Raw genomic sequence first — 23,966 nt, forward strand, 5'->3', positions numbered from 1 at the left:
TTTTGGACTGAGGGCCAAATCAGGGTATAGAAATTGCATTGAGCGCCATGAATGCTCACAAAATTGGGGTTGTGGTGTGGAAGAGGGTGAGGGCTCCCGGATCTGAAGTGAGCCCAGAAATGAAGAGGTGGGGGTGGGGGGATCTGGGATAGGATTGAGGGTTTTGGAAGACAGGAATGGGCTCTGGGATGGAGCAGGGGATAGGAGTGTGGGGAGTGAGGATTCTGGCAGGAAGGCTTTGGGGTGGGGTGAGGCTGAGGGTACTCTGGGCTGGGAACAAGGGGTTCAGAAGGCAGGAGGGGCAATCATAGCTGGGGCAGGGGCATGCTTAGGGGTGCAGACTCCAAGCTGATTTCTTCCTCAAACAGCTCCCCAGAAGCAACAGCATGTCCCCCTTCTGGCCAACTCCTATGGGGAAGCACAGTCAGTTAGCTCTGTGCACTATCCTCCATCTGCAGGCACCACCACCACAGCACCCATATGCAATGATTCCCAACCAAAGTGAGCTGTGAGGGGGCACTGCATGGAGCCCTCTGGCTGCCCCTACATGTAGAAGCCAGAGCAGGAACACGCTGCTGCTTCTGGCAGCAACACAGAGCAGGACAAGCCCCAGTCATCAGGTCAAGCTCATGGCCAGATGCACCTTACAAGCCATAGTCTGTGCACCCTGATCTACTCTGTTATCTGGGCACTGTGGCCAAAGTTGTTAATAACTATTTGGCTTATTTGTGGGTATTTTGGGTGTCAGCCAGGACAGCAAACCTCAAACGCCAATTTACAGGTGAAAAGACATAATTACAAGAGGCAGGTCAGCAATAAGACTTGGATGTGACCACGAAGCATGTTTAGGTAAGGACAATAAGATAATGAGATTTCTTCACCAGCTCTGGAAAAATTATGAAAGTTTCAAAGCATATTTGGGGAAACATTCCATAACGATTCCTAATGAATTCTTGGGTATTATGATGAATTGTTTGTCATACATGGTTTATATTATACACCCACTGTAGGAGTCAATTGTGGAAGAACTCTGTACGTGTGAAGTATAGGGGTGGTGAGGCTTGCATTCCCCCCCCCCCCTTTTCCCATTCTCCCCCTCTTTCCCTACTACAGTAAAACTCCGATGGTCCAGCATCTGATGGTCCGGCACCATCAGGAACCCGGAAGTGCTCCGGGCAGCCGGACCACTGGAGCTGTTCTGCCCCCAGCTTCCCCAATTCAGCCGCTGCTAAAACTGACCAGCGGCTGAATCGGGGACGCCTAGGGCAGAGTAGCTGGAGTGCTGCCGGGTTGGTCCCGTAGCGCTGCCCCTTGGGGCTGCGGGACCCAACCCAGCAGCACCCCAGCTGTCCCTGATTCAGCCGCTGCTGAAACTGACCAGCGGCTGACTCCAGGAAGTCCTAAAGGTGCCAGATTATCGGAAGTTTACTGTACTGATGAGCCAGAAGCAAGCCACTAGGAACATACACCATTGTAGCAAGAACAAATTGTAGATAAGGGCGGGAACATAATCTTGTTTACCTAAATGTAAACAAAGTCAAAGGACAAGCAATACAACTGAGCCATACTGTAACAAGCAATGAGTAATCCCTGGATATTTCCAAACTGCCACAAACAAGGTAGACACACAGTATTTAAAGCTACACCAGAGCACAGCAATTTGGACCTCACCGATGGGCTTTGGGTACTGGCACTTCGGAAGCTGAGACAGTCTCCCACTTCACCCGCAGCTGAAATGGGGTTTCCGGCTAGCTGAAGAGATGCAAGAAATGCCGCTTTTCCTATCATGTTGTTCTTTTAAATTAAGGGGCACAGCTGACAGCTGTCAGGAAATAAACTGCTTGTGTTTGACAGATACTTGTGTAGCATCCTTTGTACTTTGAGAACCCAATGTCGGACCTGAGACTCACTCTTGCCAGCAACACCCACTACGGATGAGGTGCTTTTTAGATGTTCAAGACAAAATGGATTTAATCACTAGTTCCATACTCCATGGGCCAATGGGAGTTAAAAGTGGAGAATAGAAGTTTTAAACCATCCTCACTCCCACCTAAAATCCCCCCTCTGTTAGCTCCACTGATTGCAGACTGTTATTTTTCTGTTATAGTATATTAAGGTGTGCTATGAGTATTTGTATTATACTGACCTTAATAGTCACTATGGGATATGTATACAGGTTATGAATGTATGCGTAAGTACAGAACATTGCAAGTGTAACTGAGATACAACTTCAGGATCACCTCCCAACAGAGCAGCGAAGCAATCAGACATGAGGAGCGCTCTCTCAGACCACAGGAGACAGGCTTCAAGCACCTAGTACCCGTCCAGCTCAGGAAACAAGGAACCAGCAAAGCAAATGGGAACATCTTGAAACTGAAACGAACATCTGGCTCTGAAAAAGAAGGCTATGTCGACAATGCAATCAGGGGTCTGTGGCTGGCCCGTGCTAGCGGGGCTCAGGCTGCAGGGCTGTTTAATTGTAGTGTAAATGTTCAGGGTAGGTCTGAAGCAGAGCCATCCCTGGTGTTATGGCTAATTGGGGCAATAGCTCTGATCCCTGCACTTCACTATGCATGTGTCATGCAAGGCTCGGGCACAGGCTCCAGGGGTGGTAGCCAGCAGGGCCCACTCCGTGGGTACTCTAGGGTTGCAGCACCCATGCAAAAAACCCCAAAAAATGTACTGGCAGAGTGGGGGAGGGGCGTTGTGTGTAGTCAGTAGCATTAACTAATAAGCACCTACTTATCGGTTACTCATTTAACTAGCTACACTATTACATCACTATTGTGGGGCTGCCTGGCAGAGTCAGGAGCCTGGCAGCTAGGCTGCCCAGTAGTGGAGCTGGGGGCCTGACAGCAACACTGCCCAGCTGGGCAGAGAGAAAGAGGGGCTGCCCAGTGGGGCTGGAGCCTAACAGCAGGACTGCCGCCTGGTGGCACACCTCCCCAGTAGGACCACGTGGCAGCAGGCTGCCTGGCAGGACCAGGGGCCCAACAATGGGGCTACCTGACACAGCCAGGAGCCCAGAGCATGGAGGGACCGGCGACAGGGAGAGCGCGGGCCAGGGGGCTGGCAGCCAGGTCTTGGCTGGGATAGTGGGGGGATGGAGTTGGTGGCCGCAGGGGATAGAAATGACCTCCCGTGGTCCAGCCAAATCCCTCATCCAGGACCGTTCAGGTCCCAAGAGTGCCACACCAGGGAGGTCATACCCGTCCTACGGTTACCCTTGCCAACTAGATTAAAGCTAGCCTGAGTATGCCTCACCCTGCTACAATCACACACCTTCACTTGCAGTGTAAACATGTCCAAAGTATCATGGCAGAAGTGAGGCTTACCCTGTAGAGAGGGCTACAGGAGTGTGAACAGCAGTGCACAAAGTGTTACATTAATTCCCCCGGCTGGATGCTGAAAGTGCCAACCAAAAGGTTCCTAGTTTGCATTAATATAGCCCTCTAATTGGAACTACACTAATGCAAACTGGGAATTTTTTGGGTTGCGCCCACAGCACCTGCACAGGGAGTTAAAGTGCAACAGTTTGGTGCACACTACTATGCATATCCCAGTAGTTTGAATTTCAGGATAGACAGACAAGTTCTCAAAACACTTAAATATAGACAGGTCAGGGCCTCACAAAGCAGCTCAGAAAGACTGTACCATGTGTACGCAGGTGAGGTTTACGGGAGAAGGAAAAGAGAAAACCGGCCATATGGAAGACCTGTGCAAAGGCTAACACTAAATACTGAAGCAATGTACAAAGTAAATGACATCAGATCTATGCAAAACAATTCATGTCTAGTTTTACACTGGTTAACTAACAACACTTATTCAAAGCATGAAGCTAAAAATTATTCCCATAACATACTCCTTAGAAAGGTTAAATCTTTCATTGCACACAGACAAATTAGTATGAATGGATCAGTATGACAGAGCAAGCTGTGGCTGTCACTAAAATGAATTGAAAAGAACCAAGTGCCATGCAGTCTGCTGTCTGCGAGACTACTGCCAAATTATAAGGGCAGAGCATTCTGGCTATAATAAAGCATGCTCTTCAATTGCTGTATTCCCCCTCCTACTCCATTATGTAAGTGAGATTTCATAGTTAGTTATTTTACTCACAACTCCTCCACCCAAGTCGTACTATTAAATAATGGTAGTCCTTGATAAAGAAACTTAAAAAGACTAAAACTTGAAAAGACTGATAAATCTGGCTTGATATAAAGTTGTTTCAAATGTCCTCACTTGAACTTAAATCTTAATGCTTAATGAGCCTCGGGGTCGGGGGCCTCTTTCCAGGTTGTCAACATGCCAAATCCATGAGGCTGACAATGCTTTTAACATTAGAATTTACATCATAAAACCCGCAGGAGGCCACCAATCTCTTTACACTTTAAAGCATGGGATCACATTCAGACCCATGATGATATGAAGTCAAAATATCAGTTCCAGACTTCCATAAAATAATGGTGCTACAATAGTAAATTCGAACACTTGAACACTTGCTAACTTCTTCACCGCCTATGTATTTGGCAATAAAAGAGTCTCCACTAATACTACACAATATTCAGTCAAATCTAGATCAGTCCTACACAATTTGCAGATCAGTGAAATAAAATCGGAGAGAAAAGACCAGACTTTGAATAGTAATTCCCCATCATGCCCCATAAATAGCACAGTGATTTTACAAAGCTGGAATTAAATTGCAGATATGAAATCGTGATATCCAAGCAATAAATACACAGTACATATACGTAAAGTAACTCAAACCCAGCTCCACACCAAACTCTCCCACTGACTCAGAAGACTAATTTTATTATGCCACAGTGTTCCACTTGCACTCATCTGGCATCTTTCCTACTTGTTCTGAATACCTAACTCATGCCAGTCCAATGCTTGGTCACGTGTGCTTTAATCATGATGCAAATCCAAAGCAACTCCACTTTCTGAGAATAAGCAGCTCATCACCAACTGCAGAAACAACATGTGCCAAGTTGATTTCTTATTTAGATAGGAGGATTAGTCCCATAAACACAGTTAACAGTTTAATTCCTGATTATAATCATTTTCTTATATTATTCAACTTTATACCCACACACCATTTTTTTCTGAGTATGATTAATTTCTGTTGCATGTGGTTTTTTTTGTTTTTAACAAAAATTGATACTGTCCTTTTACAGTAAATATGCTATTCTTAATTCACATTGGGTGAGGAAAATAGTGCATCTATGAAAAAGAGATTGTTCAAAACATTTCCCCTCAATGTACTGGATAAATTGTATCAAGTTTCCTTTATTACATTTTAAATACACCTTGTTTTTATTCTTTCAATAAAAATGTAATGGAAAAATCTGGAATACTTATTCCTTAATATGAAGGAAAAAGCTCCCTTTATAATGCCTTTTTAAAAACTACATGTATTTACCGCCACCTTCCAAAAGTGAAGTACAAAGAAGAGTTTCTGATGGGTTGCTGTGTTAGTCTGTAATGGAAGAAACTTAAACAACAAATAGTCTTGCAGCACCTTAGGGTATGTCTACACTGCAAAGTTAATTCGAAATAACAGCCATTATTTCGAATTTACTTTAATAGCATCTATACATGCAAACCACTATTTCTAATTTAATTCGAAATAGTGGAGCGCTTAACTCGAATTTGGTAAATCTCATTCTACGAGGAGTAACGCCAAATTCGAAATACCTAATTCTAAATAAGTGCTGTGTAGACACTTAATTCAAATTAGCTGGCCTCCAGCCCTTCCCAGTTTCCCCTGGTGGCCACTCTGGGCCAATCCAGGAAAACTCTTCTCCTCTCCCTAGCCCCGGAGCCCTTAAAGGGGTAGACTGCCCAGACTGCACATGCCAGATCCAGGCCTGCCAGCAGTCTCTGCCCCTGACTCAGTGGCCCTAACATGAGCCAGGCAGCTGGTGCCAGCCAGCCGTCCCCCGCCCAGTCCTCCAGCACCCAGGAGCCACCCAGGGGTCGTAGACGCCGCACTCCCTCCTGGACTAGTGAGGAGATCATTGAGGTTTGGGGACAGGACCCCAATGTCCATGATCTCCGCACTAGACGGAGGAACGTGGCCGTCTATGGCCACATAGCTGCAACTATGGCCCAGAAAAGCCACAGGCGCACCCAAGAGCGGGTGCGCCTGAAAATTAAAGAGCGGCAGCCGGGACATGCCAGGGCCACTCAGGGCAGCTCCTTAACAGAGGCAGACACCTGCCCCTATTTTGATTCACTGGACCACATCCTGGGGGGAGGTCCGGTCCGTGACACCACGGGGGGCAGCGAGCCAGGACCAGAGGGCCCTGAACAGGGCACAGAGGAGGAGCTGACACGGAGGGAGCCACACCGGCCAGACCCCCTAGCTGTCCCAGCAGCAGAGTCACCAGGGTCGTCCGGGAAGGCCACACTATGTAAGTGCCATCACTGTCCCCTTCCCAGGGGGGTGGGGAGGGAGACCAGGGACCGCGCGCGCAGGCCTTGCTTACCACGGATCACACAGCAACCTGTGCACGTGTGACCATGTGCCATGCCACCCCTGGGCAGGTGGCTCCAGCTGCATGCCACACAGTGGCTGTGGCCTGATAGCCACACACTCAGGTGAAAAGACCTGACATGCTCCTGACCCCGGGGCAGGACACAGCAGGACGCCCTCCCTTCACAAGCCCCCTCTAACATCTCCCCCTCCCACCTCACCCACACTATACACAGCACAGGGGCATGGGTGCGGTCTGGTGGCAGCTCCTACTCCCCGGGATAGCTGGACATTCCGACCATGGCCTCTGTACAAGCACAATGGCTCTAACAGTGCAGGGCACAGTCATCCTCACCTCACAGAGGGGGGCTGGGCTTCACCCACTGTGTCCTCAGGGAGAATGACCATTGCTCTTCTTTTTCCACAGCCGCACCAGCTGCACATGCAGGGCGCACCACTCTGCCAGGGACATGCTCCCGTACCCGAGGGGTTCCACAGGACGACTGCAACATGGCAGGGGTACCAAGAGCAGCAGCTGGGGGCCCTGCGAGCCCTGACCTGCATCATGGAGCACGGGCACAGGAAGAACGGGAGTTCCAGAGGGAGCTTAGAGACTAACAAAACGTACTGTATATGGTATCAGGAGCTTTTGTGGGCACAACTCACTTCTTTCATCTGAAGAAGTGGGTTGTGCCCACGAAAGCTCATGATATCATCTACATTTTGGTACTAAGGAGCTTCAAGACTATTTGTTGTTTTATAGAGAACAGGTTCTCTTTTCTTTTTCAATCATTCTTTTTTTTTTGTAGATGTAGAACTCCTATGACACCAGAATATAAACAACCCTTTGTTACTATATACTGATGCTGATATTTAGCAAAACACTTAAGTACAGGCTTAACACTAAAGTTTGTGAGATTTTAGCACACGCCAAATTGAATTAAGGCCTTAGTATATGAAATCAGTTTTTCAGTTCAATACATTTTTTTAGCAGCAGTAAACAGACATACAAGTGAACTAATGCATGCAATCTACGAGCTGATGCAGACCATGGTGTGACAAGACACATTGCTGTCACTTCATAAGCAAACTAGATTTATTTTACAATGATATTTTAGTTCGGGTTCAAAGTTGGTATTTAAGTATCATCCCCGTCCTCAACTATTCTTACACCATCTAAATATAAATCCAGGGTTTGAAGTCTGAGTAATAAAATATGTATAGAAAACATCTGAAGAAGTGGGCTGTGCCCACGAAAGCTCATGATACCATCTACATGTTTTGTTAGTCTATAAAGTGCTACCAGACTATTCTTTGTTTTTTAAGTTTTTCCTTTTATAAAATCAGAGTTATTCAAGTGCTGTGCCTGATCCTAAGAGGATCTGCAGTTCTCAAAAACAACAGGAGCTTAAGTTGTTCAATACATCTCAGATCAAGCTTTTTAATAATGTTTATTTCAGAAAAAAACATGAAAGGGATGAGAATTTATGGACTAATAATATGCGAGAAATGTTTACGGAATTAGATCTTAAGGTATGTTTTCCCACCCAGTGACAGCTAGGTTCACAAAGAGAAACACATAACCCTTTATGATGTCTAGTTTGAATTTCACATCCATTTTTAGATTTCTGTACTTAATAAATACTATGAATGGAACAGTTTATCAGAATCTGATTTTCAGAATATAGCCAATTAGCTTTATCATTCACTTACTGTGTTCTTTAGTTTTATGGTCAACACTTATGTTATTTCATATGTAATGAAAGCATGCTAAATACATGTAAATTGTAGTCTTATAAAAGTATAAGAGTGATAAGCATTTGTGTATTAGGTACTTAAGTGAAGTCCTGCTGCAATGAAAAGCTTACAGGTTGAGACCTATAAGATTTTAGGTAACCCATGGAAGGCTGTAGACTTTTAGAATGCTTGACATTTGTGAGTGACCTAGGAATAACGCTATGCCGGTCTGGTTACAAAGTTACTGGAAAGAATGTGCCAATAGAAAAAAACCCACCACACTGTACTGTCCAAGACTACTACTTTAGAAAAGGACTATAATAGATTTTCTATTGGGAAAGTGTTCCAGACCTGCTTCAGTGGGTCAGACTTGTATGAAGAGAGAGGTATTATTATTAGGAGTAAACAGAAAGCCTACAGGATATGGAAAAAGGGGTTATCACCAAGAAAGCTACATCATGGAGGTTTGAAAATGTGGGAATAAAGGATGCATGGCTATAAATCAAGTTGACTTCACTCTTGTCAAGCAAATTAAAATAAAGAAGTTTGTTATTTATATAAAAAAGAGAATAAGGGTGGATGAAATTGAGCCGCTAGGCAGTGTAGTTAGGAAGAAGATTAAAAATAATCCATAACACCATCCCAAAAAACTACATGGCTACGTCTAGACTGGCCCCTAATTCCGGAAAAGTCATGCAACGCAGGTAAGTCAGAATAGGGAAATCCACGGGGGATTTAAATATCCCCCGCGGGATTTAAATAAACATGTCCGCCACTTTTTTTCCGGCTTGGGGAAAAGCTGGAAAAAAGCGTCTAGACTGGCGCGATCCTCCGGAATAAAGCCCTTTCAAGTAGGAATAAGAGATCCTCCGGAAAAGGGCTTTATTCCGGAGGATCGCGCCAGTCTAGACGCTTTTTTCCGGCTTTTCCCCAAGCCGGAAAAAAAGCGGCGGACATGTTTATTTAAATCCCGCGGGGGATATTTAAATCCCCGCGGATTTCCCTATTCTGACTTACCTGCTTTGCATGACTTTTCCGGAATTAGGGGCCAGTCTAGACGTAGCCCATGAGTATTTCACTTTAGTTTTCAATAAAAGTAACATGGGCTTTTTGAATACAGTAGGCTGATAGACACGGGTATACAAACTGGAAGTTACCACAAATGAGATGGAAGCACAGTGCTCCAGGATAGGAAGGCATCAGGCTTGTCTTAGTGCCATTACCCAGGTAAATGCCCAAGTAAAGCTGAGCCCCAAGCCCCTGCCCAACCCTGAGCCCATCCCAACCCAGAGCCACCTCCTGCATCCCAAACCCCTCATCCATGGCCTCACCCCAAATCCCAAACCTCCATCTCTGAGCCTCCTCCCAAATCTGGAGCCCCCTTCCTTCACTCCAAACACTTCATCCTCAACCTCACCCCAAAGCCTGCACTCCAGCCAAAACCCTGGCACCCCAACCCTCTGTCCAAGTCCTGAGCCCCTCAACCCCAGTCCAACCCTAAAACCCACACCCTCAGCCAGAGCCCTCACCCTCCGCCCCATATCTGAGCCCCTTCCCACACCCAAAACCACTTGGAGTGACTCCTGCCACATTGGTGCACAAAACAAAATGTATTCCACCCAGGGATGCAAAAAATTAGAGGGAAATTTCTATGACGCTGGGTACTCTGGATCGTCTCCATATAGAATACACCATGTGGTGGCAAGTATTATATGCCTTGTACAGTCTTGTAAACGGACATACATAAGAAAAGTTATTTTTCGTAAGATCATACAGCAAGTAGGTAGAAGACTCAACAACTCCAATCTCATCATCTACTATTATAATGACTGGCCACTATGGTCTCCTAAGAGAGAAATTCTTATGCATTAAAATTAAGGCAATAAAGCAAAACATTTCTTACCTAAACTTTGAATGTGAAAGATTTACATCACTTTAACCCAACTACCTTTGTTTATTTGCAGATCAGATTAAGTTCTAATCCTGAAGCACACATCCTCTTACTCTTCTACCTACATAAAAGTCAACCTTGATAAGCAAGAATGATATTAATTCGATTTAATACACAATACTCGCAACTGACGTATTTTGCACTTAGGAGGAAGAGACTGTCCAAGACCAACCTTTTACATACATTCTGGTGCATTACAGACCTCTGCAGATTGAATATCATATGTATTGGCTATATTTATATTCATTTTTCCAAAGATGTGGCTTGAGGGGAGGGAAAGGTAAGTAAATGAGCTCATCTTTGCTCTGCGCACACTTTAACTTTTCACAGTTAAAGTTCAATTGCAGTAGTGAGATATACAATGGTTGTACATATTAGTTTCAGCTTTCCAAAGCCAGATACTGCTTAAGTAAATGGCATTAACTCAACTATACTGCATTAAAAACAGAATCCAAGTAAGATTGGTACCAGAAAGAATGGTAGCAAATACAAGAAATGTACTGCTCAAGTTTAATGTTTCAAGACATCTAAGGGTTTAGAACCCTAAACTCAAAATGAGATACACAATTTGTGCTGTGCAAATTGTATATCTTATCTAGAATCTGTGATTTAGCTCTGTGTAGATGCACCAAATTTCAAAATAAGCTCTCTTGAGCCATCTCTTAACCCTTGTGCAAAATAGCGCACCCATTATGTCGAAAAATATTTCAAACAACAAGCCGCTTATGGAGATGCGGGGTAGCCATGCAGTGTAGACATACCCTAATTTGAAAGATTCAATTTGAATTTAATTCTGTATCTTTTAGTTCCCATTGGATTAAACAGTCCTACACATATGAAGGAGCAAATTCGGCCTTTACAGACTGGACAGCTACAGTAGCTTTTCTCAAACTCCTCGCTGAGGTGTGATATTTTCAAAGGCACCTGTGGGAGTTAAGAACTTAAATCACATGGAAAGCCAGTGAACTGGGCACTTAACTCCATTAGGTTTTGTTGAAGTCTCTGGCCAGATCAAACATTAAATCCAACCCTCTGTTTCCATGCCATGCCCACCCCTCAACATCAGTGTGAGCATCAACATGGGCGTCTAATGTTTGGTGACTTTTGTTTAAATCTATGAACTGGTTGTATTATGAAGAATTCAGAAGTGTGTTTCTCGAGCATATCTTTAAAAATAAAAGGTCCAGAGTACATCCTGGACCTCAAATGAAGTAAGAACAAATAAGCTTACCAAGGTGAGCAAGTCTTGCCAATAGTGTAACCTGGAATTGATCCAAAAACATTCATTGCAACAGAGATGTTTGTAGGCTGGCACAGCTTCCAAACTGCAGTTACCCACTTTAAACAGAAGAAATCCAAACTGCCAATGTCACTTTTACTTTATATACAGGGGAGAGAGGGAAGCCTTTTTTAAAACTTGCTTTAATATACCCTATATCAATCCTCACCATAACAAAAGCACTGGCATTGGAACAACTGTGAGATGAATTGTTTAGTGTACCAAAGTCAAATTAAGAGGAAACCAACCATTGCACTGTACCAGCTAAAGTAAACAGAATTCATCTTTAGTCAAAGACGCATATATTAAGCTCAAACTAAAAGTGTTACTTACTCACAAAGCAGAATACCATTTTCTAATCCAGACCGAAAATCTCTGTCACCAAAACTTCTGCCTGTAACTTGCTGGGAGGGGGGGGGGAGAGGAAGGGGGAAAGAGTAGGAGAGAAAGAAAGAAAGAGAGTCCCATTAACAGGTATACATTTAAAAGGAAGCTTCATAATTTTGTTATTTAAAAACTTTATAGCAAAAGTAACATGACAACTCTTTAGGCATTGCAGATCAATTCCAAGATGTTTCCTTCATCTAAAAAGACTCCTCTTTCACTGAACTATTTAACATGTAATACAAAGCCCTCTCTGCTAATCCTCCAGTTTAAAATTCAAGAATGATTTAATGTAAACGTCACTGTAACTCTCAGAATAATTGTTAGTATAGGCATTTTTAAAGCAAGGCAACTAGTGTGTTTGCACAAAGCAGAGTATATGCTTTTTTTTTTTTTTTTTTTTTTGCATAACCAATACACTTACTTTAGGTGCTGTTCATGGACCTGATCCTGCAGCTCTTACGTGAGCTATTTCACAGGGGCACTAAGTTATCAGAGCTACTTAAATGAGTTGGGGTTGCAAGACCCTGCCATAACTTTGTTGTGCATGGATAATTAGCAAGGTTGTTTATAATAAGTTGAAGAACACAAAATCAGAAAAAAAATACATTATTTAGAGACAGATTGCAATAACTTTAGTCATACTTCACACCATGAAGTCAAATGCGACTTTTATGTCAGCCAGTGATGGGAAGTATCTGATCCTTAGTATTTTTGAAGAATGCTAAATCCAGAGACTGGTCTTTTAGATATCCTCATGTACAACCTCTCGCACAATACTCCAGATGTTTAAAACAATGCTACGTGGTAGGAAAGACCTCTACAGGTCCTTGTCACTCCTTGTCCTCTGAGAACAATCTGCACAAATAGCCTACAAACCATGCAAACATTGCCAGATAATGCATTAGAGAGGTCGGGATATATGTGTGGTTCATTTGGTAGAGACTGAAACAGAAACTATGCATTTCAACGAAGAAATACTCTCGAAAGCACTACCAGCCGGGTCACTGTCACTAAGGATCATTTCAAAGTTGTAACACCAGACAAAATTGGTTTTTGTGATAGTTTGCTTGTACAACTCAAATGCACAGCTGAATCAATGAAAATGATACAATAAAGGTAAAAGAACAAACAGCAGATGAGGAAAGGACCAGAGATTTAGGAACAACACATGTCTAGGATGACCAGATATCCTGATTTTGTAGGGACAGCCCTGATATTTGAGGCCTTGTCTTATATATGCTGCTATTCCCACCACCATCACCTCCCTCCTGATTTTTCACACCTGCTATCAGGTCACTCATGTGAGAGACTCCTAGGTCTTCTGTTAGAAAGGAATAAATAAAGTTTCCTTATTCCATTTTCCACACCATTCAGGATTTGATAGACCTCTATCCTATCCTCCTCCATTCCCCGTCATCTTTTTTAAAATTGAAAAAAGTCACAGACTTTTTAATCTCTCCTCCTACAGAAGGTGTTCAATACTCCTAATAATTTCTGTTGCCCTTTTCTGCACCTTTTTCAAATGAAATATATATTTTTGAGATGGGGTAACCAACTCTGCACAGAATATTAAATATGTGAGCGTACCATCAATTTATATAAAAGCAATATGCTATTTTCTGTCTTATTATATATCCCTTTTCCTGGTGAGTCTGAATATCCTGTTAGCTTTTTTGATTGCCACTGTACATGGAGCAGATGTTTTCAGAGAACTATCCATGATTCTAACATCTCTTTATTGACGGGTTCAGATAATTTAGACTTCATCATTTTGTACGTATAGCTGGGGTTATATTTTGCAATGTGCATTACTTTGCATTTATTAACATTGAATTTCATCTGCTATTATGTTGCCCAGTCACCCAGTTTACAAGTTCTATTTGTAGCCAGTTCTGGCTGCCGCAAACAGGGGTTGCTTGATGGCAGCAGCCCCAGTCCACAGGGTGGAGACGGAAAAAAATATGTGAGCGTACCATCAATTTATATAAAAGCAATATGCTTTTTTTCTGGGGAAAAAAAAAGAGACCCAGATCCTGGTTGGGACCCCTGTGGACAGGTGCTGCTTTGTAGCAGTGTCTCCTGCCCCCCCCCCCCTCCTCGTGGCCACCCATGCTGCCTCAGACAGACGCAGCAGGGGGGGCAGGCAGCACCCCGGAAATGGTTTGGGGGGAACTGGCTTTTAAGCTGGCTCCCCCCCAACATCAGTTCCTGTCCCCCCCTCTTGCTTCCTCTGATAGGAAGCAAGGGGGGGCAGGTGCCACAAAGAGCATGGGGTGAGTGGAGATTCTGTGAGTTTGTGCTCTCCCTGTGCTGCCTGCCTCACTTCTGCTTTTGAAACGTTTCAAAAGCAGAAGCGGCTACAGTGGGGACTGAAGCAGTCCCTGCTCGTGCTGTTTCACCCTGTGCCTCTGTCCCCCCTGCCCTCTGTAGAGACGGAGCTGGGGGAAACCAACTTTACAGGTTCCCCCCAGCGCCCACTCCAGCTCTTCCCCACCTCTTGCTGCTTCTCTCTGATAGAGACATTCGCCTACTTTGGACTTCACTATCTTGAGTAATTTTGTATCATATGCAAATTTTGCCATCTCATTGTTTACCTCTTTTTCCAGATCATTTATGAATATGTTGGACCGCACTGATCCCAGTACTGACCCCCGGGGGACATCACTATTTATCTCACTCCAATGTCACCATTTATTTCTACCCTACATTTCCGATCTTTTAACTGGAGTGCCTGGCATTGCTTTCATGATAAGCTAAATATCCTTAGTTTACTCTAGAAATCATAGAATCACAGAGCTGGAAGAGACCTTAGAAGGCCATCAAGTCCAGCCCCCTGCCCAAAGCAGGACCAATCCCAATTACAAGCCATTTGTTATCTTAATTGTACTGCCTCCCTTTGTAAACAAATTCCCTACCACAAAAATTGTTCTTCCCCCAGTTTCCGAATTCATCATCTAGCACAGGGAAACCATACTGCAGTGAAGAGCTCCATTAAGTAAACCTCAGGTATGAAATTCAGGAGGGGACCAGAGTCCCCCCCTCTCTCTCACTCAAATGATATCCCTGAAGAAAAGGGGAATAAAACAAACTTCTCACTACTTCTGTAACTATAACTATTCTACCATCTTACTATAAAAAATGTTTTGTTCATCTCTAAAGTGCTGCAAGACTACTTGGTTTTTAAGCTTTTCCAGTTACAGACTAACTTGGATACCCCTCTGAAGCTATAAAAGCTATGTTACCTACTTCAGTGGTATTAGAAAATCCAAAGCATGCTCAAGGCAGACATACCAAGGCTACATCTCAGATTGAGGTGATTAAGAAGGCAGATTGTTTGCTATGATAGAATACAGCTCTGTACAAAAGGTGTTATTTGAAAACTAGGGAGAGGACTGGCCAGCACAAAATATACATTTCTGGAGGAACATTTGCTTCAGAGTGACAATGATGGCCTTCTAAGGTCACCCTGAAGCATAATCCAGGCTGATGAGAGCCAGTGTGACTGACAGGCTGAAGTTGCTCCGAGATGTGGTTGATGGTTGGGAGCAGTCGACGTTGGAGGCCACAAAAGTAAGGCATTGCAAGGCACCCCATCTTATAGGACAAGGATGACAATTCCCCACCGATCTGGATTGTACTGAATACGTCACACCAGCATACCCCTTTATCCTGTGTTTCCGTATGTTAGATACCAAGGCTTTAGAGTAAATAGACGCTGCTAACTGAAAATCTCCAAATCAAGGGCTCAGCAGGCGCATGTGCACCTGAAATGGAGGACCCGTAAGGCCATTACTGGAAGAGGAAGCTTCCTGGTAAGCTTATGACCCATTCTCTCTCATCCATGAACCTGCCCCTTTTTCCATGTCAAGTCAGTCTGTTGAGTCTGGGATACATCCCAAAGAATTTCACTCAGCTACCTTCCCTCAAATCCTCAGGCTAGCCCCATGCAGTGCTGTGATAGGACTCAAACCACAAGGGCAGATGCTTTAGAACAGCGTTTCCCAAACTATGGGCCGCGGCCCGATATTGGGCTGAGGGAAAAAAATACCTGGCCTCAGCGCGGCTGCTGGTAGGGGAGCAGAGCAGGGTGGGCTGGGAGGAGGTGGCAGTGGGGGGGGGGGGGAGGGAGAACCGGCCGCCGGGAAGAAGGGTTGGAGGCAGCGGGTCTGTCTCGCGAAGATCAGGACAGGCGGGTGGGCGGCCGGTGGAAGCAGGGTTAGGGGTAGCAGGGCTGTCCTGTGGAGATCCAGGTGGGTGGGCGGTGGAAGCAGGGTTGGAGGCAGCGGCGCTGTCCCGCAGAGATCCAGGCGGGTGGGCGGCAGAAGCAGGGTGGGTGGCAATGGGGCTGTCCCGCAGAGATGGGGGGGGAGTGAGCAGGCGGCGGAAGCAGGGTTGGGGGCAGTGGGACTGTCCTGCGGAGATGGGGGGGGTGGACGGGCAGGAGGCAGAAGCAAGGTTGGGGGTAGCAGGGCTGTCCTGCGGAGATGGGGGGGTCAGGCGGGCAGGCGGCGGAACCAGGGCTGGACGGGGGGCAGGGAAGCTGGCCAGGGGAGAACTGGAGGAAGAGGACGGGAGAACCAGCTGCAGGAAGCAGGGCTGGACGGGGGCAGCTGGCCTGGTTGGGGGGGGTTGTTGGGGGAGCAGGGCTGAGCGGGGGAGATTGGTGGGAGGCGGGGGGAACTGGCTGCCGGAAGCAGGGCTTGAGTGGGAGATCGGGAGGAGAAGGGGGGGAGAGCGGGACTGACCTGGGCACATGCAGACCCTACAGACCCTGGCAGAGGAGTGAGTCTGCCTGGGGATTCCATTTTGCCCCCCTTCCTCCCCCACCACATACCCTCCCTCAAGTAGTTGCGAACTGCCTGGCAGGTAGACACACTCAGTCAGTTCACAGCTAAGGACTGATACACCTAATTATAATAAAACTTACCTAATTAGAAAATACCTGACATTTTATATGTCTGGTAATTTCTCAATTTGTTTCTCACACAAAACCCTTAAATACCAGATTGTCCAGTACAAAACCGGACACCTAGCAACCCTACCCTTCCTTGCACCCTCCCTCCTAGACAGCTACCCTACCTCCAGTCTACTCCTGCTCCCACCTCCTGGAGTGCCCATGCAGCGCCGGGTGCCCCCAAGCTCTGGCCCAGGCTGGGTGGAGGATGCAGCCGGGTGAAAACTGAAAATTCATTCATTTTTCATTCTTTTTTTAATATGTGTTTATACTTTTTGGGCTGCAAAAAACAGTACTAAAAAAACCGAGTTCCAACTGAAGTAAAAAGTTTGGGAAACCCTGATCTAGCCAGCTTTCTATCCATCTTATAGTCCATTTATCCAATCCACATTCCCTTAACTTGCTGGCAAGAATATTGTAGGTGACTGTATCAAAAGCTTTGCTAACGCTGGCACTGGGGGCTTTGGGAGGACCAGAAACAACTTATTTGAATATTCATCATTTGCTTAATGAATATGCAAATATGCAAATGAATGTTACTGGTCCTCCAAAGGCTCGTTAATGGATTTACTGGTCCCTGTGTCAAAAAGTTTGGAAACCCCTGTTTTAGAAAATGTCACACAAACAGGTTCTAATCTGTAACATTTGGGAGTACAGGGTTTGTCATGAACAATTTTTTGCCATTAATGTTTGAAAACATTAAAACCACCACACTATGGTAACTCCGCTAGAAAAAAAAAGGCAATCACAACTGTTACATTATATTAATTCCACTGCGCTCGTTCTACGAATAACTTAGATACAGAAAAAGCCTTTTTCATCTTACTTGAATCTACATGCAATTTTCAAGGCTCTGATTTTCTAAAGATAAGAACACCACGGCTGATCTCACAGCTTACTATTCCTATTTTATGGGTTTCTGTGCAGAAGGGAAAAGCTGCCAACCAGTCAAAGGTACAGAACATTGGAAAATAGCTAAACACAGGTTTCAATAACTTCTGCCTCCGCACACAGATAAATCATGTTCATTATTAATCCAGTACAAAACCACCCACACACAGTTCCTGTGTGATCCAGGCTTCCTTCCTATGCTACAGAAATGAAGAGGAATATGTATAGAGATATCATAAGTGGAAAAAAGGGGTTAAACTATATGGAATTTTAGACCATTTCTTACCTCAATGAAGCACCAACTAAGCCCCCTTTTGAGTTGATCCAAAAATAATTTGCACCTCTAGAAATGTAATTTTAACTAAAGCAAATATTTATGTATTTTTTTTATCTTGGAGATCTGCTGCATTTCTTAAAGCAAGCATATATGGGGTATTCTCTGTGATGGATGGATCATTTGCCAAACCATTGATGATATCTATAAAATTCAGTGAAATGGGAAGACACTCCTTTTTGTGTGGTATTGTAATTAAAATAGAAAACAGAAGCTAAGTGTAATATGATGTGTCGCCACATGAGGAATTGTTTGAGAGGGAAATATAATCCAGATGACTATGTAAAGGCCCATATCCAATTTCAACCAAGGTAATTATTTCAGGGCTGGATTTGTTTGTCAGTTCATTAACACTAGACAGGTCCAAAGGAGCTGAAGACTGAAGGGGAAGAAAAATCTTAATTTTTAAATCAGCAAGAGAAACCTAAACCACACTGTAATAGCTGTCTGGACCATGATATCAAAGCGTTTACACAGTAACACACAATTTGCAGATGTACAATGCAATTGCTGATTAACTCATTGCTTTTAATATTCTTTTGCAGCAATATAAGGTGCTAAATGAATGCCATTAAGTACTGCTATTCCCCAGCCACTAAAATAATGCCATATTACACAATTCTGTTTTCAACAAGCTTCAGTTCACATTGTTTTCATCACATTTCCCAATCATTACTGATGCTTGATGTGATACACTGCATTGAGCTAACAAGCCTCTGGTGTCAAAACAGCTTAAGGGCAGGAAAAAGAACCATGACAAATTGCTCTGCCCAGGTGAAGTTTATCCCAGCCAGCAAGATTGATATTTGATTCATCAATGCCAAAGCTTAGAAAGTATCCAGCTTACTTTTTGATGGGCATGCCTGATCTCTCAGAAAGCAGTGAGGGGGAAAAAACAATTACAGAAGCAGACAAGCAGGCAGCAGGGAGAGCTATTTATTACTAATTATGTAGTAACGGCAACAATTTGTGAAGCCTGGCAGCAAACATATGACTTTCAAAAAGATATAGGGGGTCTGCATCTGGCACACCATTCATTTTCTCTGTGTCTATGAAACAGTGAAATTGTGCACCACGAAGGTTTTTGAAGTTTTAACAGAATAAACATCAAGATGTGTCTAGATAAATTATTTCATTGAGAGGTGCAGTTTCTTCTCCCTACTACAGATATTAAACTAATATACAAAACCTTCTCTAAAATAGCAGAAATGTTAACATTAAATGTTTTTAGGATGTTTGCAGTGTTGTTCTAGCTGAAATGCCCCCTAAATAGGACGTTTTGGTCCAATAAAAGCTATTCCTTACCCATCTTGTCTCTCAGTACTTAAACAAGTAGCCTGTACTTGCCAAATTCCTAAAGGACTCTTCATGTGAATAGTGGTTTACGGAACTGCACCCCTCTAGATCAATAAGTTCCCAATCTACAGTTCCCTTTAGCCATGTTCCAAATGGTATGTGACAAATTAAGACAATCAATACATGCACTTGTGTTTTTCAGTTTTTGGGGAACCTCTTCCACTGGGTACCACAGCCACACATCTAGAATCAGTTTTGTATTTGTAGATAAAGCAATAATTTTGAATAGCTAAAAATAACAAAAGCAAATTTTATTAGGGTCAAATTAGCTATTAAATGCCACTCTAGGGCAGTATGTCTCAACCTTTTGTTATCAGGAACTAGCTTCCTGACTTCCTAAACTGTTAGGGAGATCTCAGGGACTGGTTCTGGTGCACTGACTGTTCAGAGGAAGCGCATCAGCCAATAAACAGCCTTCATATGCCATCAGTGTTGAGAAGAAAAAAGGTCTCATTGCACTGTGCTGGGACTCAGGGAGACCTGGGTCAATTCTTGGATGTCACAGACTCAAGAGAGATTCAGGGCAAGTTGCTTAATCTCTGTCCATACAACAGGGACAATTTTTCATTTCTCCCATCCTTTATCTCCATTGTCTTTTTAGATTTGTCATCTTTTCTGCTAGGATTGTCACATAAAGGGACAGGTGCTTTAAGTGGGTTTACAATACAAACTATATACAGTAATAAAATTGCTAGTCCACATTTTAAGCTAGAGATATTGGAAGGTATTAATTTTGAAAGGTTCTAAATATTAATTATGTACAGAAAGATTTTAAGCTAACTAGTTCAAGCTCTATAAGGACAATATAAACATGAATGACAAATTGGAGGATTGGGTCACAAGAAATCTGATGAGGTTCAACAAGGACAAGTGCAGAGTCCTGCACTTGGGATGGAAGAATCCCAAGCATTGTTACAGGCTGGGAACCAACCAGCTAAGCAGTAGTTCTGCAGACAAGGACCTGGAGGTTACAGTGGATGAGAAGCTGGATATGAGTCAACAGTGTGCCCTTGTAGCCAAGAAGGCTAATGGAATATTAGATTGCATTAAGAGAAGCATTGCCAGCAGATCCACAGATGTCATTATTCCCCTTTATTCGGCTCTGGTGAGGATACATCTGGAGTATTGAGTCCAGTTGTGGGCCCCCCCACTACAAAAAGGATGTGGACACATTCGAGAGGGTTCAGCAGAGGGCAACCAAAATGATTAGGGGGTTAGAGCATATGACCTATGAGGAGAGGCTGAGGGAGTTGGGTCTGTTTACTCTGCAGAAGCGAAGAGTGAGGGGGGATCTGACAGCAGCCTTCAACTTCCACAGAGGATGGAGAAAGGCTGTTCTCAGTAATGACAGATGGCAGAACAAGGAACAATGGTCTCAAGTTGTGGTGGGAGAGGTCCAGGTTGGATATTAGGAAAAGCTATTTCACTAGGAGGGTAGTGAAGCACTGGAATGGGTTACTGAGGGAGGCAATGGAGTCTCCATCCCTAGAGGTGTTTAAGTCTCGGCTTGACAAAGCCCTGGCTGGGTTGATTTAGATGGGATTGGTCCTGCCTAGAGCGGGGGGCTGGACTTGACGACCTTCTGAGGTCTCTTCAAGCTCTATGATTCTATGACCTTCTGAGGTCTCTTCAAGCTCCATGATTCTATGACCTTCTGAGATCTCTTCAAGCTCTATGACTGAAATCTATGCAAGCAAAATTCAAGTTATCAAGTGAGCCAATGTTGTATGACCTTGGAACAACTTGATGGCATTGTGCCTATTATGAAACTAATATGGAACCTGACAATTTAAAGAGACAGGCATTAAGACTTGACAAGGTAAACCTGTGAAGAAAACATGTACAAGCATTTAAAATAAATTAATCTTTCACTTTACAATTGTGCAAGTCTCATCCTACTTTCAAAATTAATTGAACATACCAGAGTCCCATTTTCTCTTCCTTTCCTTCTTGCTGTTTTCCCCTGTGGAGGGGGAACTGCCCAACAGAGAGAAGGGGATTAAAAGCAGCACCAAGAAGGCTATGCAGAAGCCACTAAACAGGAAAGGACTTATTAAGTCCACCAATAGGGAAAAGGCTTGCTGAAGCAGCCAATCAGGGCCAGTGTGGGCCAAATATAAAGCACTGCTCAGCAGAGCAGAAGACAGTCTCTCCCTGGAGTGCAAGGAAGAAGAACTGGCTGCTGGGAGAAGTGCCTAAGATAGAGCAGTGCTGGCAGGGACAGGGGAGCAAGAGGGAACTCTAATCTCACTAGCTGAGGGGCTAAAACCCTGATACGGGGCAGAGAAGATCCAATGGTGGGCACTATATAGTATATACTATATATACACTTTAGTGTTGGGCAGTCCTGGGTCTCCACCCTCCAAGCCCTCCATTTGCCACTGAAGGGAGTGGCTGGTATGGATTGCCGCTTGCCACTGGGGGAAATGGCTATACCTGAGGCTGCAGTTTGCCATTGAGAAAAGGTGGAAGGGCTGAGGACTATGAATTCCCCAGAATGGGGGAGAGGACCAAGTAGGGCATGGCAGGAAGGCTGTACTCAGAAGAGGATCCCGTGGTTAAAGGGGGGGTGGGTGAGATATGGGTTCCAGAGTTCAGACAGTGGTAAAGGCAAGGGAGGAAGTTGATTCTCAGGACAGTGAGCAGGAGGCACTGCAGTGCTAAGTGATGCCTGTTACATCCTAGTAATTAAAAAAATGAGAGTGCAAGGAGTCTACCTGCTCTTTCCCAATTTTCACACACTCTCCCCTTTTTCTAAAAGGAATAATGAAACTGAGATTATTATCTCTTATTTGCCTCAAGCTCCTTTTATGATGTAGCTTCCTTGGCAGACAACAGATACCATGCTATTACTTTACCAAGTAACTCATGTAATAATTTTATCTACTGAGACGAATACTGGACAGTTTACTCCTCCAATCATTAATTTTAAAATCACTGCAGTTAATATTTTTCTGCAAAGGTCAGAATGAGGCTAAAACCTACCTAAAACAAATTTAAAAAAGCAGTTTATCCTTTGCTGGGTTTTAGTTAGTGCCCTGTGTTTGCAAAAAGGAAAAAGTCTCTTCATTTACCAGAGTTATTTTTTTCCTGCCCTTTTTGTCTTAATTTGGAATCTTACACATGTGCTTTATAAAAATAGATGGGCAGATTATTCAGGCAGAGTTGAGCTAGGAAAACCAGGAATAAATCAAAAAATAAAAATAAAATAACTGGAAGAAACAGCAAGCGTCATGCAATGCCTTCACATTATTGGCTTTAATTTTATTTACATTCAGCAGAAAATTTCTCAAGAGATAAAACACAAACGTACAAGGAGAGAACAATGAAGTGCTCGCAAATCGACTCAAATGAAAACAGCTCAGTTCTTCTCATTCAGGTGTGTCTGACTTGTTCTGGATGGTTTTCATTAGACTACATCCGCTCTACATTCTGGAATGTAATAACATATAGCAAAGGTTTGGCTGCCCCACTTCCTGTACATATAATTCTTCATATAGATGGATCAACACAAAAACAAGTAAGGTAAAATGTTTATGCTGCTTGTGTCCCATGAAGCAAAGAAATACTTAGAAATCTTTAGTAATTTCTACTATCAGACCATACCCTACACCTATTGATGTATAGTCTCTGGCAATGTTTATTACTTAATGCTGCAGACACAGGACAAGATCTTCACATGTCTAATATAATACACCATCCAAGTTGTCTCAATATGCAACTAGTTTAAAAAAAAATAGAAATTCTGTTGATTTATGTTCACTTTGTCCGGATTCACAATCTGGCAAAACTATATACTTTTTTTCAGTGACATTTGTCATATAAGCCTTCTTCACCTGTGAGTTAATAACTTTCAAAAGGCCTTCATAGAGTAGATGAAGTTCCTTTAGCAATGGGGCACAATAATGGATATTATATGTACTGTCAGGTGCTACCATGCTGTCAATCTTATAGGCAAAAAAGGCAGCACAATTAAAAGTTACAAAAAAAAAAAATCAGAGAATGGAGAAAATAAGTTTCCATCAAAACACATTTTACCTAAATTGTGCATCCTACAGGTTTTACTGAATGGTGTAAAATCTGTTACACAGAAGATACATTTAACACTCAACAGACTATATTTTTTAATACCATGAAAGCTTTGTTATCCAGCACTCGGGGAACAGTGGTTGCTGGTTAACTGAACGTGCTGGACAATGAAGCAGCCCTTACCAGCTCCACTCCAAGGGAGGAGGCTTTCACCAGTCCTGCTCCTGGGGAGAAGGTTTCCTCCTCCCCTGGAGCACAGCCAGCAAAGTCTGTTGGCCCAGTTCCTGGGAGGAGGAAGCCTTCTCCCCAGGAGTGGAGCCAGCAGCCCATCTGACACTGTTAAATTCTAACTGTGTTAACTGGCTGGGGGCAATACCGGTTAACAGAATTTTCCAGTTAACAGAGTGCTGGATAAGGAAGCTTTTACTTGGATATGGATATATCCATCTGGATATATAATTTAATCTGCAATTCAACAAAACTATTATACTGCTTAGATATTATGATGACAGAGACAACAGAAAACCCTAAGATATATCCGGTTTGTCTTTTATTAAATAACTCCAATAGAGG

At 43.7% G+C, this 23,966-nt stretch overlaps 1 protein-coding gene across 11 annotated transcripts in view; it reads right to left on the minus strand.

Moving 5' to 3' along the window:
- LIMCH1 (LIM and calponin homology domains 1) overlaps positions 1-23,966 on the minus strand; it is a 282,053-nt gene that overhangs the window by 170,546 nt on the left and 87,541 nt on the right. For 10 of the 11 annotated variants that reach the window (XM_075930515.1, XM_075930516.1, XM_075930519.1 and 7 more), the window contains exon 2: positions 11,776-11,846. The exons of the other annotated variant lie outside the window; for it this stretch is intronic. In XM_075930515.1, coding sequence (XP_075786630.1) covers positions 11,776-11,846 — 71 coding nt within the window. The remainder of the gene's footprint in view (positions 1-11,775; positions 11,847-23,966) is intronic. 11 annotated transcript variants of the gene reach the window in all.

Source organism: Pelodiscus sinensis, chromosome 5, assembly GCF_049634645.1.
Source record: "Pelodiscus sinensis isolate JC-2024 chromosome 5, ASM4963464v1, whole genome shotgun sequence".
Classification (NCBI taxonomy): Eukaryota; Metazoa; Chordata; order Testudines; family Trionychidae; genus Pelodiscus; species Pelodiscus sinensis.